At 41.1% G+C, this 15,330-nt stretch overlaps 1 protein-coding gene across 2 annotated transcripts in view; it reads left to right on the plus strand.

Moving 5' to 3' along the window:
* Positions 1–15,330, plus strand: part of cachd1 (cache domain containing 1) — a 109,362-nt gene that overhangs the window by 42,446 nt on the left and 51,586 nt on the right. For both annotated transcript variants that reach the window (XM_080431587.1, XM_080431588.1), the window contains exon 3: positions 6,570–6,718. In XM_080431587.1, the coding sequence (XP_080287713.1) occupies positions 6,570–6,718 (149 nt within the window). The remainder of the gene's footprint in view (positions 1–6,569; positions 6,719–15,330) is intronic.

Raw genomic sequence — 15,330 nt, forward strand, 5'->3', positions numbered from 1 at the left:
TGTTTGTAGGATATCATTGAAGACTCTGCTTAGAATAGGTACAACCAAGGGTCTAAAGCACTTATAAAATTCATTTGTGAAACCATCACTTCCTGGGCTCTTTCCAGTTTTACCTTTCTGGATAACCTTTGTAATTTCTGCCTCTGTTATTGGCTTAACTAAGTCACTATTTTGGTTGTCAGTTACTGTGGGAAAGTTTAAAGGAGTTAGATACTCTTTAATTTTTTGCATACTCACATCTACTGTTTCTGGGGTATAGAGGTTTTGATAATAATCTCTAAAACATGATGCTATTTTAGATTTCCCTCTTTGAAGTATATCATTTTCATCCTTAATGGTTGCTATTGCTGTTTTTTCTTTCTGTTTCTTTAATTTGTTTGCTAACATTTTCAGCGCTTTTGGGCTATTATCATAATAAGTTTGCCTACACAGCATGAGATCCTTTTCGATTTCTTGTATTTCAATTGTGTCCAGTTCTGTTTTAGCTGCGTTCAATTGTTTCTGTATTTCTTTATCCTTATTTACTTCATGCTGTTTTTGTAATGTTTTTATTTTATTTTCCAAAAATGATTTTTCTCTTTCTCTTTTCCTCTTTTTCTGGGATGAATATGCTATTATTTCTCCTCTTGTTGTTGCTTTTGCTGCTTCCCACAAAATTGTAGATGTCACTTCCTCATTATCATTTATCTCAAAATAGGACTTCACACTACGTTCTATTTTCTCCTTAAAACACTGATCATCCAGCAGGGAATTATTTAACCTCCATAAAGTTTCCCCCTTTTCCCTTTTCAAATTTAATTCCATTATGACTGGTGCATGATCTGTTATTGTTATAGGTAGTATTTCGCATTGTATGACCTTTGAGATCTCATTCTTAAACATGAAAAAATAATCCAGTCTTGAGTAAACATCATGTGCACCAGAAAAAAAAGTGAAAGCCTTTTCTTGGGGATGTAAGCAGCGCCAGACATCTACTAGTCCCAGCTCAGTTTGAGCTTTTCTCATTAACACTGCTGCTTGTTCTGCTTTATGTTTTATTTTACTCTGAGTGTCCTTCTGATTCATAGTCAAATTCAGATCTCCCCCCATAATAATCATGCCCTTCCCTTCTGTCATTATCAATGTTAAAATTGTTTTCATGAGATCTGCCCCTTTTCCCGGTGGATTATATACATTAATGAGGGTTATATGTTGTTCTTCTATTTCTCCAGTTACAAGAACGTACCTTCCTTCCTTATCTCTGATACATTTTTCACTACTAAACATTAGATTATTTTTAATTAGAACTGCCACGCCCCTTTTGGCTGTTGTAAAGGAGGAGGAAAAAACTTGGGCTGATGCTAATTTCTCCAATGTTGCATGTTCTATTTTGCTCAGGTGTGTTTCCTGAAGAAAAATAATTTCTCCTCCTTCCTTTGTGAGTTTTTGGATAATACGCTTCCTTTTTATTATATTATTCAAACCATTTGTATTCAGAGAAATTAATTTAAGTTTTCCCATTACGCTTCCCTTGGGAGACAATTACATCATATTCAAAGCCTTTAAACAAAAAAAAAAACGCACACAAAATGTTCATATACGATGTGAAAACCATAAGACACAACAAAACACCCCACTGTGTGCTTCCAGCATCTGCAACCTCTCTATGGTTACAAGAAATATTCCACATTATTATATTTATGTGAAAAAAGGAGTTTTCAAAGAACAACTCCTGCCACAGAATGTTCCATGTGGCTAATATGGGGTTAAGAAAAGCCCATATTTGCATGGTGGGCTGCATACAAGCATATATGTCCCTCCTCCATCTCTCTTACTAAATTAAATTTGAAATTTAAAGAACCAGATATATCAAAAATAAGACCTACATTGCCCATGACCCAATCTTTTGTATTAAGTTAAAACCCCTCTCCCACTCCCTCAGACCCCCCCCCCCCCAAAAAAAAAACAACTCAATATGCTAGTCTATCTGAGAAACGAGAGGACCAAAGAAATATAGTAGTACAAATAAATAAATAAATAAATATGTGCCATACACACCGTAGTGCGTAGTCCACCTTCAAAACGGCATATTCACACACCCACGCACACACGCACAAAAGTGTATGTGCGTGCGGGCTCATAAACACACAGACTTCCTAAAAAAAAAAAAAAACTACACAAAAAGTGCATTGCCACCTGCACATATACAGAGCTATGTGTGCTCGTTCGTATACATCACACACCCGCCTGCACACACAGGGCGCGCTCGGAGACCACGCACCAGAGCGCACTCGCCCATTAGATTGCATTGGCCAGTGCTCTCACTGCCGCTCAGCGCTGTATCTCCTAAAAAACCCCCGTATCATGCAAGAGTGTGCGCGCTCGCACAGCACACACACCGGCTATACAGAAAGTCAAGATTTCCCCGTCTGAGTAACAATACAAAAAGAATCAATAAAATAAAATAAAAAAGAACAAGGGACCTCTCTACACAGTACAGAAATAGATTAAGAAAACGATGTGACTCATGCATAGTCTAAGATTGAAAAAAAGAAAGAAAAGGAGATAGAGAGGGGGATAGAGAGAGAGAGAGCGAGAGAGAGAGAGAGAAAGAAAGAGGGGGGAGAGGGGGGAGAGCAAACGAGCCCATTCGGGTCATATCACTCTAGCATTCCTCCTTTTCTTTTTCCTCCCCTCCCCCTAGAAACCTCATTCGTTTAGTTCATATGGTCTTTCCTAATAATGATAACAGTCTCTGAGTAGGTTGGGGGAAAGAGCAGAATATAGGTAAAATGAAATCAAAAAGATCCAATACCCCAATGTTCATTTAAACGTAATCACATTTACCCATGCTTTAAACCCTGTTCAACCAAAAAAAAAAGAAGCATTGAGGCAGGTATACATAAATAGGCTAAGCGAAAAAACAAGGAAGGAAAAAGGAACTCCCAAAACTAGACTCATATCTTCATTTGCTTTACCGACAGTCATACCTTAAAAGTCTTTCAGGCGGGCGGCCAGATACTGTCCTCCATTCGTGCGCTCCTCTGGAGAGGTGCCGATTGTACCTCTCCATTGCGCGCCGTGAGGGAGGCCAGAAAAAAGGCTGTCCAGTGGGCAAGACTCGTGTAGATGACTTCGGTCACTTTACAGTTATACAGAAAGGTCTTCCAGGAGACCAGCTACAGTCTCTCCGTCCCCGCCGCTCTTCTGAAAAGGGGTAGATTGTACCGGTCCTTTGCGCTGCGTGCCACGCTGCGTTCCAAGGCACGGCTCTGTGGAGATTAATCCATTGGCCCGTAGTTGCGTCTCTGCGTCCTCCGGGGTACTATAGATAATAAAAGATCCATCCTCTCCAAAGACCTTCAATTTAGCAGGGTGTATAATGAACGATTTGATGTTTTTTTCTTTCAGTTGTTGTCTTATTGGGGTGTACCTGCGTCTTTCCTTTTGTATTTTTGGTGGCACATCCTGAGCGAAGTAGATACGTTTATCTCCGACCATAAGGTCTCTTCTCGACCAAGCTGTTTGCAGGACTTTCTGGCGGGTGTTCCACTCCAGAAAACGCACCACAAAAGACCGTGGAGTTGCTTCATCTCCTACCGGCTTTTTGGCGAGGGAGCGGTGGGCTGCTACAATGTGTAGTGTGTCGGAGGGCATCTCCAACTGTTCCACCAGTATTGATTTAATAAAACCCACTGGGTCATCCCCTTCTGCTCCTTCAGTCACCTGGTAGACACGTATGTTATTTTGTCGAGATTTATTTTCGATATAATCCATTTTTTCAGACATAATCTTGTGTTCTCGTAGCAGGTGTTTTAGAGCGGTGTTTGTTGTCACCTCTCTTTCTTCTAGTTGATGGATTCTTTCCTCTGCTTCTTTGATGTTGCCGACTGCTTCTCCCAGATCGGTGCGGACTTCGTTTAAGTCCTTTTTTATCTCTTTCATCTCAGACGAAAAAGACTCAAAGTCCGATCTGAGGCCTCCGATTTGTTTGGTGATATCATCTTTGAACTCAGTCAGCATCGCTTTGATTGTGGTTTCAAAACTGCCCGCTGCCATTTCTTTGTTTGAAATGTTTGTCACGTGTTTTTTCTTTGTCTTGATTTTGGGCTTATAAACTCGGGTAGCCGCTCCAGATCGCAGATTCATCCCACGTAGCAGTTTTATCTTAGCCTACATTACACTTGATTCTAATATAAACTATAAATTTAGAGACATTTGTGGAGGTTTTGTGAGTATATGTTTTTTAAAGCGAACATTTTAACAAAAAACGTATGTTGCTATATCGGTGGTTCTCAAACCTTTTCATGTCAAGGACCTCAAACATTATATGCATTTGGCCGCCGGCCCCCATCTGAAAATATTTTGTTCCTGGGACCCCCAGAAGCAAAGATTTGAGTAAAAGATGTTTGCTTAAAAAATATGTATATTCAAAGATTTGCACACATTTTCACTATAAAAACAAAAAGGCAGATTTACAAGCTATGAGTTTGTAGATCTGCTATTTTTGAATATCCACAGTATAAAATAATGCGTTCCCGGTTTTAATGGGTTATGCTGTAACTTGCACAGCTAGATTTTGGTGTTTTTTTTCTTAAGCTACTCTCTGTTAATGTTCAGGCTCGCTCAAACACCAGCTTTTATTCTCCTCCCCGTCCCACTCTTTTTGACTATGGAAACAGTCCTTGGCTGAACACTGGGTCATTTTCCCTCTTTAATGCAAAGTCCACTGAAGCTAATTGCCGTGCAGCCACGTCTGTAACTTGTTTCCCGTAATGTCTTTGTGTGTGTGACTGCATTGAGTGTGTCTGTCGGGGTGCCCGTGCCTATGTGAATGTGTGTGTGTGTGGTTGCATATGCATGTATGCAACACTTGTGGTGGGGTACTACGTCTGGGCGTTGCCTCAAACCCCTGTTAAACCCTAATAGAAATAGCGGCTGGCTGATTAGGTGCATGGGCTGCCTGTCGGCGGTTCACGCCACATTTCCCTGCTCTTGGTTGACACCATACTTTTTGTAGGCAATGGCAATTATGGGAGTTGGACAAAGGGGCTCCAGTTACTGTGGAAACAGTCCTTTTATATTGCATAATTAACAAGGCGAAATAGTTACGTTTTACATGGAGTGTTGGCTAGTTTAATCTGGTTCAGCCGAGATACTCTCCGTGTAATGGTTTGTAAATACAGTTTACCCACACAGATATAGAAAGCTACTCCCATAGCCATTTTAAAGGCTCCATTGGATGATGCAGTTCTCTAACCCCGACATAACGTATGATATTATACCTATACACCTCATGCTAACTAAGAAAAGCGTTGATAGTTTGTGTTCTTAGCCATAGTCCTTTGTGTCCTCTTTGGCTTCATGTTTAATGGACATTTCATGAAAACAGATTGCTGACGTAGCTCAAAAAGAATCAGTAATTTATATGTGCACATGTGAGTAGGAAGACCTCTTGGGCTTTCTAGCTTCAGAGAGCAGGAACAGGAACCTGTTGTGAAGACCTGCTGGTGTGCTGGTTATTAATGTCTCCCGGGGAGGGGGCTGGTGGTACGGTGGTTATTAGTGCCTCCCAAGAGGCTGGAACCCTTTCTGAATGATGTGCGCTCAACCAGATCTCACTCCTTCAGAGAGGAGGTGTAATGTATGCCTGTCCAGGGGCCTGCTGTAAGGGCCCCAGTGAACACTGATTGAATTAGCCCAGCGCCTTTGTTTAGAAAAGCCATTTTCTCCTTCCTGCTCACAGTTTCCATGCTTTTAAAGGAAGAAAATGCACCCTAGAGTAGTATTCACATGATTTTTTTATTTCAGAAGAAATATTGTATGAGTTTTTTCATAATTATATTGGAAACTGCCATAAGAGTTTCCTTATTATCTTTGTAGGATAGCTGTTAACATCTACAAAATGATTGAAATGTTCACGGCCATTGCAATCCCCCGTGTGAAACCAGTTTTTAGGAGGAGGGATCGTCATCTGTTTTTAAGAAGGATCGTCCCTTCAAAACGACATACTTCTAAGCTTCCCTCAAGCCAGTTTCTGTGTTTTCATTTCATTCGTGGGCCAGAATTTCCCTTTTAATTAATTAGTCATGTGCAATGTGGAAGTGGAGAGGTTTACCAGCCACAGGCATCCATCATCGTGTTCTGCTTTTAACAGTGATGGATTTCACACTTAGGCAGACCTGAGTTCTGGCCATCCTTGATGATTCTTAACTTCATTTCTGAACATTGAACCGTATCCGCTCCTGCGCATGTGGATGTGTTTGTACACTTTGATTCCATAAATATGCATAAATAATAACAGTGTGCAGGCATTACTGCACACTGATATGCATGCATGCATGCATGCATGCAAGCAATCACGCTTGCACTATACCGGTGATCATAATCCAGATGCATAAATGTACTGGCGTAGATTGTGTATAGCACGTGTGCCATGTGCTGTAGCTTGTGTTGTGAGCTCCGTAAACCCCTCACAATAGTGCCAAGTGATGACTGCAATTGCCACAAGAGACAAGTAGCTTTACTAAATCAATGGAAATATCACCGCAAATGTAGTCATTAATCCTTTTCCTGTTTGTGTCCTGCAGCTTGCCAAGAAGATCCGTGAAAAGTTTAACCGTTACCTGGACGTGGTGAACAGGAACAAGCAGGTCGTGGAGGCCTCGTACACGGCCCATCTCACCTCGCCGCTCACTGCCATACAGGACTGCTGCTCCATACCGACCTCAATGATGGAGTGAGTTTGTCTTTATATCTCTCGCTTTCTCTTTCCGCTTGTGCCCCAAGACATACTTTTAAGTTGGCAACTGCAAATGACAGTGCCTATTAGTGTTGATTTTGACAGCAAATTTTGTTTTCGTTTTAGTCATAGTCTTTTGAATCAAATTCCATTTAGTTTTTAGTCATATTTTAGTCATCTGAAATGTTTTACTTTTTGTCTAGTTTTTTTGTCACCTAAAATGACTTGTCTTTTAGTTCTACTGTATCTCCTCTCCACTAGTCTCTCTCTAACATTTTAGTCTAGTTTTTATTTGTTGACGAAATTGCCAATATATTTAGTCTTAGTTTTAGTCATCATAGCTTTTATTTAGTTTTTATTTAGTTTTCGGCAGTGAAAAAAAATTTTTCGTCCTAGTTTTAGTCGACGAAATCAACACTGGTGCCTATCTGGTGCACTGCAAATGCACAGACTGGTTGTGCATACTCGACGTATGTTCATACTGTATATCCCTGTGGAGGTAATAAACCCACATTGAGTTACAGCCTGTTAAATTGTTAAAGATGGGGCAGAACGCATGAAGAAAGATGGCGTCTCCTGTAATAGAAACTAGCTGCAGGTCGAAAATGTCCACGTTGTTCCAAGTATGTTTTGTTCCTTAGCGTCTTGGTCTCTGCACTATATCCCACTTTGATCACGAATTCCGATCTAGCAGCTACGGTGTATATTATAGACGGAAGGTATTTACGTATGTATTTAGGTGTTTTCTCAGTGTATCTAAGGCATTTATGGGCCCCCAACATAAACGATTTCATCAGACGGTGTCAAAGGATGAGACTGTACACATTATCTCAAATTTGGATCTAGGGCTGGAAGTACCACATGTGGTGGGAGTTTAGAAACTGCCAGCACATGTGGTCTTCCAGCCTTCACTCAATCTCCCATTTCAGCAGGCAAGAACACAGTTCAAAGAAGGCCTCGGAGAGATAGAGGGAGAGAGAGAGAGAGAGAGAGAGAAAGAGAGAGAGCTGCTTTCAACCCTAATCTCCACAGCAGCAGCTGTCTTCTCTGTCTCTTTCTCACTCTCTCTCTCTCTCTCCCTCTCTGTCATTCTCGTCCCTCTGCCCCTTTATCTCCTCTGTCCATGGCGGTTTTGATGTTACCTGCTATCTGTCTCTGTGAAGTCCTTTACCGCCGAGACCTCATCATGGGCTGCAAGGTCAGCTCTCGTTCCCTCGAGTCCTACTGAGAGAGGCTTGCTGGCGCAGGGCCACTGGTCCACCTGTAACTTACAACGCCTCCGGCGTGGAGTCATGCATGTAACACACGTTATTTACGGTTGCCAAAGACACACACACACATACACACACACACACACGCACACACACGCGCACACACACACACACACACATACACATACACATACTTAAGTAAAAGTATCAATACTGCAACATAGAAATACTCTGTTACAAGTAAAAGTCCGGAATTCTAAATATACTTGAGTAAAAGTACAAAAGTATTGGTATCAAAATATACTTAAAGTACCAAAAGTAAAAGTACTAAAATGTTTGAAAATAGCAGATCTACAAGCTCACAACGCATAGCATCGTGACACGTTGTTTGGCTATTTTCAAATAGCCTAGGTATAAAATAGGGCTAAAGGGGTTAATGTATGTTTTATAATATAATAATTTATATCTGCAAAGTAACTAGTAAATTAAGTTTTCAAATAATTGTAGTGGAGTAAAAGTACAATATTTGCCTCTGAGATGTAGTGGATTAGAAGTAAAAGTACTGAAAACTGGAAATACTCCAGTAAAGTACCTCAAAATTGTACTTAAGTACAGTACTTGAGTAAATGTACTTAGTTAGTTTACACCACTGCTCGCACGCACGCACACACACGCACACACACACACGCACTCACAAGCACACTTCCAAACGTATGCCCAAACACATTTACTTACATGTACTGTACGTCGTAGGCACAGCTAAAGACACACAAATTAAATAGGGGCCTTTCATGCACAGAATGTACATATGCATGGACCGTGACTGATGTATAGTTTGGGATTTGCAGGAACAGAGTTCAACCTTCTCAACACTGTATTCTACAGCCACTTAATGATAGCAGTTAGGCTTTTTATTGGCTTCTAGGATGATGTTCTTACAACACACAGTATGGAGGATAAAAAATGACTGAGGAAAAGATTATATAAGACCTGATGGGAGGGGTGTGTGTGTGTGTGTGTGTGTGTGTGTGTGTGTGTGTGTGTGTGTGTGTGTGTGTGTGTGTGTGTGTGTGTGTGTGTGTGTGTGTGTGTGTGTGTGTGTGTGTGTGTGTGTGTGTGTGTGTGTGTGTGTGTGTGTGTGTGTGTGTGTGTGTGTGTGTGTGTGTGTGTGTGTGTGTGAAGCTGAAATAGATAGAGCTTTGAACATCAAAGCATCATCCTCTGGGGGAAAAAAAAGGGCACATAGTGATTTCTATCCTGCTCACCATTTCTTTCTTACTCCATCACTCCCTCACACTTTTCTCTCACTCCCCCTCTCTTTTCCTTGTGTGTGTATGTGTAGAATATTCCTTTTGCCCTGTTCCCTTGATTCATTTATTTAGTACAGTATAAAAGTAATAGTCATAGTGTTAACTAGCCTGAGCTGGGATTTTGAAGCATCAGTCTCTTAACCATTTAGACCTGAGGCCCATTCTAAAGTTTTCTGAAAAACTTCAAATATGAATTAATATTTTATTCAAAAATTACAAAAAAATTATGACATATAGGTGTTCCCGGTCTAAACGAGTTAAAGGGGAATAAAACCCTAGGATGATTTTGTAGTTGGCTTTATTGTAACATTTACAAACTACAGTTGGGTATAAAGATGGCAGGCCGACCTTTATAAATAATACACTGTGATGTAAGCAACGCAGCTGCAGCTAATTAAATTAATAATGGGCGTGTTAGATTTAGGTTGCCTATGCTTGTCAATGTGCAAGCATTGACAATACTATTGACTACTGTCAATTCTTGCATTTGCCATATCAAGGAGTCGCAACAATCAGACTTATTATTTATTCTATTGAATTTTTATTTTATTTTTATAATTTTTTTGTAAAAGTTTATTATGTACAATAGTTACTAGATGGCAGTTCAGGGTTCAGATACTTTTTGTTTGTATGTTTTCAGGTTTTGTGTGGATGGCTCCCGTATTAAGCTCCGACCAGGGCCCTCCTCCTGTCCAGGTCACCATGTCCTTTGCTGGGCTTAGTCATCAGCTGCTCCTGGGGGTCTGAGTCAGGTCAGCCATCAGATGGTTCACACAGTATCCATGTCAGCTAGCCGCCACGCTAGAAGGCTATCAGTTAGCCAGGAGGCCACCGAGGGCAGTACTCGCGAGTGCGCTGGTATGCTTTAATCACCAGTCAGACTGTACCTGAAAATAGCACACACGTGTGTCTGTGTGACGTGTGTGTATGTGTGTGTCAGTGTCAGTGATAGTTGGGGCGTTTATATGTGTGTAAATGAGTCTACTATGTGTGTATCCATGTGTTTATGGGCTCTTTTTTTTAGGTTCATATTTTTAGGATGACATGACATCTTCAGGTTGCTATTTTAGAAGATCAATTGATATCCAGTTGTAAAAAGAGATAGACATGTACTTGGGAGCTGTCCAGACAGCCCAGCTCCCTGGGAGTGCGAGTAGAGATGGCCGCTAGGTTGAGAAGAAAATAATCTATCAGTCCCCACTCCCCAGGCAAGACAAATAAGCCAGACTGAACGAACAGTGGCCCAGCCTACTAAAATGCTTATTTTGCAGCGTGCTTGCGCAGGTCTGGAAAGTCTAGAAAAGTATCAAATTATGGATTACTGTTTTCAGACTTTCTCAGTTTTGCTCATAGAAGAACACGTATAAAAATATATAAAAAGAGTGTCCATTCTACTGTTCGTTGTTATAACTGCCTGTGTGTTGCCTTTCAATCTGAGCAACATTTCTAATTCAAGAAAACGGTTGCACGGTACAATTATTGCATGTAGTGAAGTTATGCAATGGTTCAATTGTTCCAGTGTCTGCAACAACCCTACTAAGGATAGCACAGTAGTTTCGTGCTTATGGCTTCAAAAATACAACTGGATCTCTCCTGACCCCAAGATACACACTAAAGTATTATGCAAAATATTCACTAGAGAAATTGACATTGCCAGCATGGGAGAGGCAGTGTTGGTCAGACATCTGAAGGGCAGAAAACATGTAACTCTCACTGCCAGTGCTTTGAGATCACCGGCGCCGCCGATGATCAATATAGTTTTCTAAGAAAACTAAAGTATAGTATTGAAAAATTAAAAAAACAAGAAAGTGTGGAATTTTTTAATTGTGAAAAGGGTATGCACCCAGTTTTTGTTCCATTGCAGTGATTTTGAATAGAACAGTACTGCTAATCCAACTCGAATGCTCTTGCTGCCAAGGAAACATGTTTGTCTAGACTACTATGCCTGATTCAGTGTTTAGCCATCTGTGTGGGGACTGGGGATAACTGTGCTGATACTGTAATTTGTCTGATAAAAGCTCCTATAAAATCCATATGCTTACATCAGATGCAGTGATTTTACTGCTCACTTACAGCTACCAACATTGACAACAGCTCCAGAGAAACCAGAGAAGCTAGCACCACAAGCCAAAGTATCAAGATATTTTCATGCAAAGGGATCCCAGAACGAAACAACACAATCTCTCATATCACTCCGGAGATGAAAAGGGATAATTATTACATGTCTGTAATTATTGCACTGTCTGTAGTGGTAACAAGGTGCCACATGTGTTTTGGTTTACGTTAATTAAACATAAAAGTTCCAGTGCTTTCAGCTGGCCTTCAAGTTAGTCTTGTGGATGTAGCTGGTTCTCTTGCTTAGTCAGCTACCTAGCTAATGATATCAGTGTTTGCCCATGAGAGATGAAAGCGAGAGCAAGGGCAAAGAGAAAGCACATATTCTAAAACCTCTGAGTATGTCGAAGTGACCTTAACAGCTGTAAACACTGAGCTGATATCACTCCCTGTTTATAAATCATGCAGGCCCCATCGCTCACTTTCTGCCTCTATCCCTTTCCCCATTAACCCTTTGTGACTGGGAAAGCATCATGTGTGTGATTTTAAGATTTCTATGGCTATTCAAAAATAGCAGATATACAAGCTCATAGTGCGGCACCGAGTGCCGCACTATGAGCTTGTATTTTTTTTAAATCATGAAATTGTGTGCAAATATTGGATTTTTTCTGTAAGCAAAAATTTGAGTTACAAATGTCCGCTTAAAAAAACTAAAAATCTAATATTTGCACACATTTTCGTGATTTAAAATAAAGTGCTGCGCTATGAGCGGACGTTTGTATCTGCTATTTTAAATAGCCCAAAAAATCTTAAAAGGACACAGATGCGTTCCCGGCCTTAAAGGGTTAAGTCTGATTTATTCTTCGGCGTATGGCGGTGTCGCATGCCAGAAATAACGGATCTATAAGCTGAAAACGCATCACATCTGCGACGCCTTGTGAGCTTATAGGTTGGCTATTTCCGGCTCACTGACACCATCGTACGAAGGTGGCCAGCAATCAGGCATTACTTGTTTTTTTCCCCATCTTACTCTCTTCCCTCCCCAGCTCCGTTTCTCTTCTGTTTCTTATCTTCCTGTCTCTCGCTGTACCCTTGTCTTCCTCCCTACACTGACAGCCCTAACCAAATCCCCACTGAGCCTCCTGCAGTCTCTCTGGTGGCTAATACTAATGAATGGCAGGGCAGCGTGTGGAGCAGAGGGCGGATGAAAGGAGGGAACAGGCAGCATGGCGGCCAGGAGACATCAGAAAGGAGACAGATTTCAGCTAGTTACCGTCTGAGGCCATGTTCCCTAGGCAGCGGTTTTGTGACGCTTTGCTTGCAAAAACTTGTTGCCAAAAACTTCAGCTTTCGTTTCATTTCACCACCTCCTTTCACCCCTGTCTGCAATTTTCCTTCCCGCTGCATCTCCATCACACTGTTATCATGCTGCTGAGCGTTCCTACCTGCAGAGAGGAAGGGAACTCAAATGAATTGCCGAAATTACATAGCAAAATTCACAGAATTACAGGTACAAAATACCATGTCGTCTTCTACAAGCTTTTTCTAGAAATCTAGCCAAAAAGAAAAGTCTTCTTTCAAAATCCATGTCAACTATTCCTTTCTCCAAATGTATTGAATTTTGAAAATGTAAGTATTTTGTGAGGTTACAATGACCTTCAGCTAGTGACTTTGACCACCAAATTCTATTCAGTTCATCCCTGAGTGGACATTTGTGCCAAATGTAATGAAATTCCCGGCAGGTGTTACTGAGATACCGCATGAGAATAGTATGGACTTCACTATCAGAATCAACGTTAATGTCACATCACAGGTTCACAGGTGTAAAACAGTGGGTGAAATTAGTTTTTGTGCAGGTCACTCTAACCCTGACCTTTGACCACCAAAATCTAAGCAGCTCTTCCTTGAGTCTTAAGTGGACGTTTGTACAAAATGGGAAGAAATTCCCCCGCCTAGGCATTCCTGAGATATTCCGTTGACAAGAATGAGATGGACAGACGGACATGCCGTTGGACGGACAGACAACCCAAAAACATAATGCCTCCGGCCACAGCTGTTGCCGGTGGAGGCATAAATACATAAAACAATCGCACTTCGGACAAAGGTTTCTTTCTCTCTCAGCTTTGCAGCTAGTCAGGTTGCTCACACACAGTTTGCTGCTACTACAGTACTCGCTGAGGGATTTAGAAGACTTGAAGGGGTATTACTGTTGACATTATAGTGGAACGCAGCAGCATGCCTCTCCAAGGTAATTGTACTCACAGGGCGTTTTGAATGGCTTAGGATCACTTCCACTGTTGATATTCGGGTCCACTGCCATGTAGTGTGACTTAATATAATGGCTTATATAAGCAGAAGTTGGATATCGGGTGTTAAACATGATACTTGCAGCCTTATTTAGAGGTGTCTGTCAGTTATACTGAGAGCTCCATAGTACAAAGTAATTGTAGGCATTTCTTGCATCAAAGTAAAAGGGAGACTTGTTGTGCCTTTTGGTGATTTAGGATGAATGTAATATCTGCAGTCTACCTGGTCCTTTGTTATAGATTTACTATCATAACACAGACAAAACCTCTAAATGCTGATTCTATAGGGCACAATGCTGATGCTATCTCCTTTGAATTGCTGTAAGGATTATCTTTCCAATTAATGTAAGGAGAGCTGTACCCTCCATTGGGATATATTGTAATAAATCATGCATACCTAAAGTATGTTACATTATTAATATGCATATTTGATGGCAGCATTATTTAAAGTTTAATGCGGCAGGGTTACAAAAGTATGATTTTCTTTTCCTTCTTTCAATTATTTGTTTCATATTCATTACATCTTATTTGTGTGTGTGTGTGTACTCGCACACAGCATGCTTGTCTTGAATGTTTTTTTAAACCCTCATTTGCATGGCAGATCGGAATCGATGCTGAACCCCAACTCTTTCCTCATCATCCTTCTACCTCTCCTCTCTGTGTCTCTCTCTCTCTCTCTCTCTCTCTCTCTCTCTCTCTCTCTCTCTCATTTCTGTGCTCTCGTTCTCATATGTTTTTTTGATGTGGAATTCAAAGCGCTTGCAAATGTATTTTTTATCTGGCACACATTTTGCTGAGCGTCCTGTCTGGCCCGGCTATGCAAAGTGGGTTTGGTTGAAGGAGAATAGTAATGACTTTGGCCTAATGGGACTCTAAATGTGTGAAGTTCTAAAGGCGCCTGAACATCAGAGTACATGTCAGTCAAACCCGGCCAGCGTTCGCTCTGCAAGGAGGGAGAAGGAGAGGCGTGATTGAGCACGGCGCTGCTGTGTTTGTGAGTGATGTATAGGTGGAGATGCAAGTGCACGCGAGCACAATGTGTGTGCATGCATTTGCGTATGTATACATGCATACTTGAGCATATTGCATGTGTATGTATTAACCCATTGATACCTGGAACGCATCTGTGTCACTTTAGATTTCTTTAGGCTATTCAAAAATAGCAGATATACAAGCTCATAGCGCGGCACCGAGTGCCGCGCTATGAACTTGTAGATCTGCTATTTTTGAAAAATCGAGGAAAAAAAAATTGGGTTTTTTTTCAATTTTTTTTTAGGATTTAGAAGACATTTCTAGAATCTTCTCAGGTCTTAAAGGGTTAAGTATATAAGAGTGTGTATGTGTGTGTGGTTTGAAGGAAGGGTTGGTGGGAGTGTTGGGGATCAAAGCACCCAGGCTTGGTGCAGTGCGGTGAGAGGCTGTTCCCCTCCCTGACAACCCCCCTCCCTGGGCCAATTCATTCACCACATGCTGTGCTATTAGCACTGGCATGCACTATAAGAGGCGTTGCAATAACGCTTTTGTTCCTCAAAACTAAAGTCATCAAAATGGCTCATTATATGTCAATGTGACGTCATTGGTCTGTTGAAAGCAGAATATGCTAATTTTGACCCAACTGCGTTCATGTGCATGTGTTGTTTCAGCACCACTTTTTCTTGAGGACATGTTGCAAGGAACCACAAGCTGTGTTGCCACTTACATACAGTATACTGTAAAATGCCTGCAGT

This window comes from Gymnoscopelus braueri, assembly GCF_963280865.1.
Source record: "Gymnoscopelus braueri genome assembly, chromosome: 6".
Taxonomy (NCBI): domain Eukaryota; kingdom Metazoa; phylum Chordata; class Actinopteri; order Myctophiformes; family Myctophidae; genus Gymnoscopelus; species Gymnoscopelus braueri.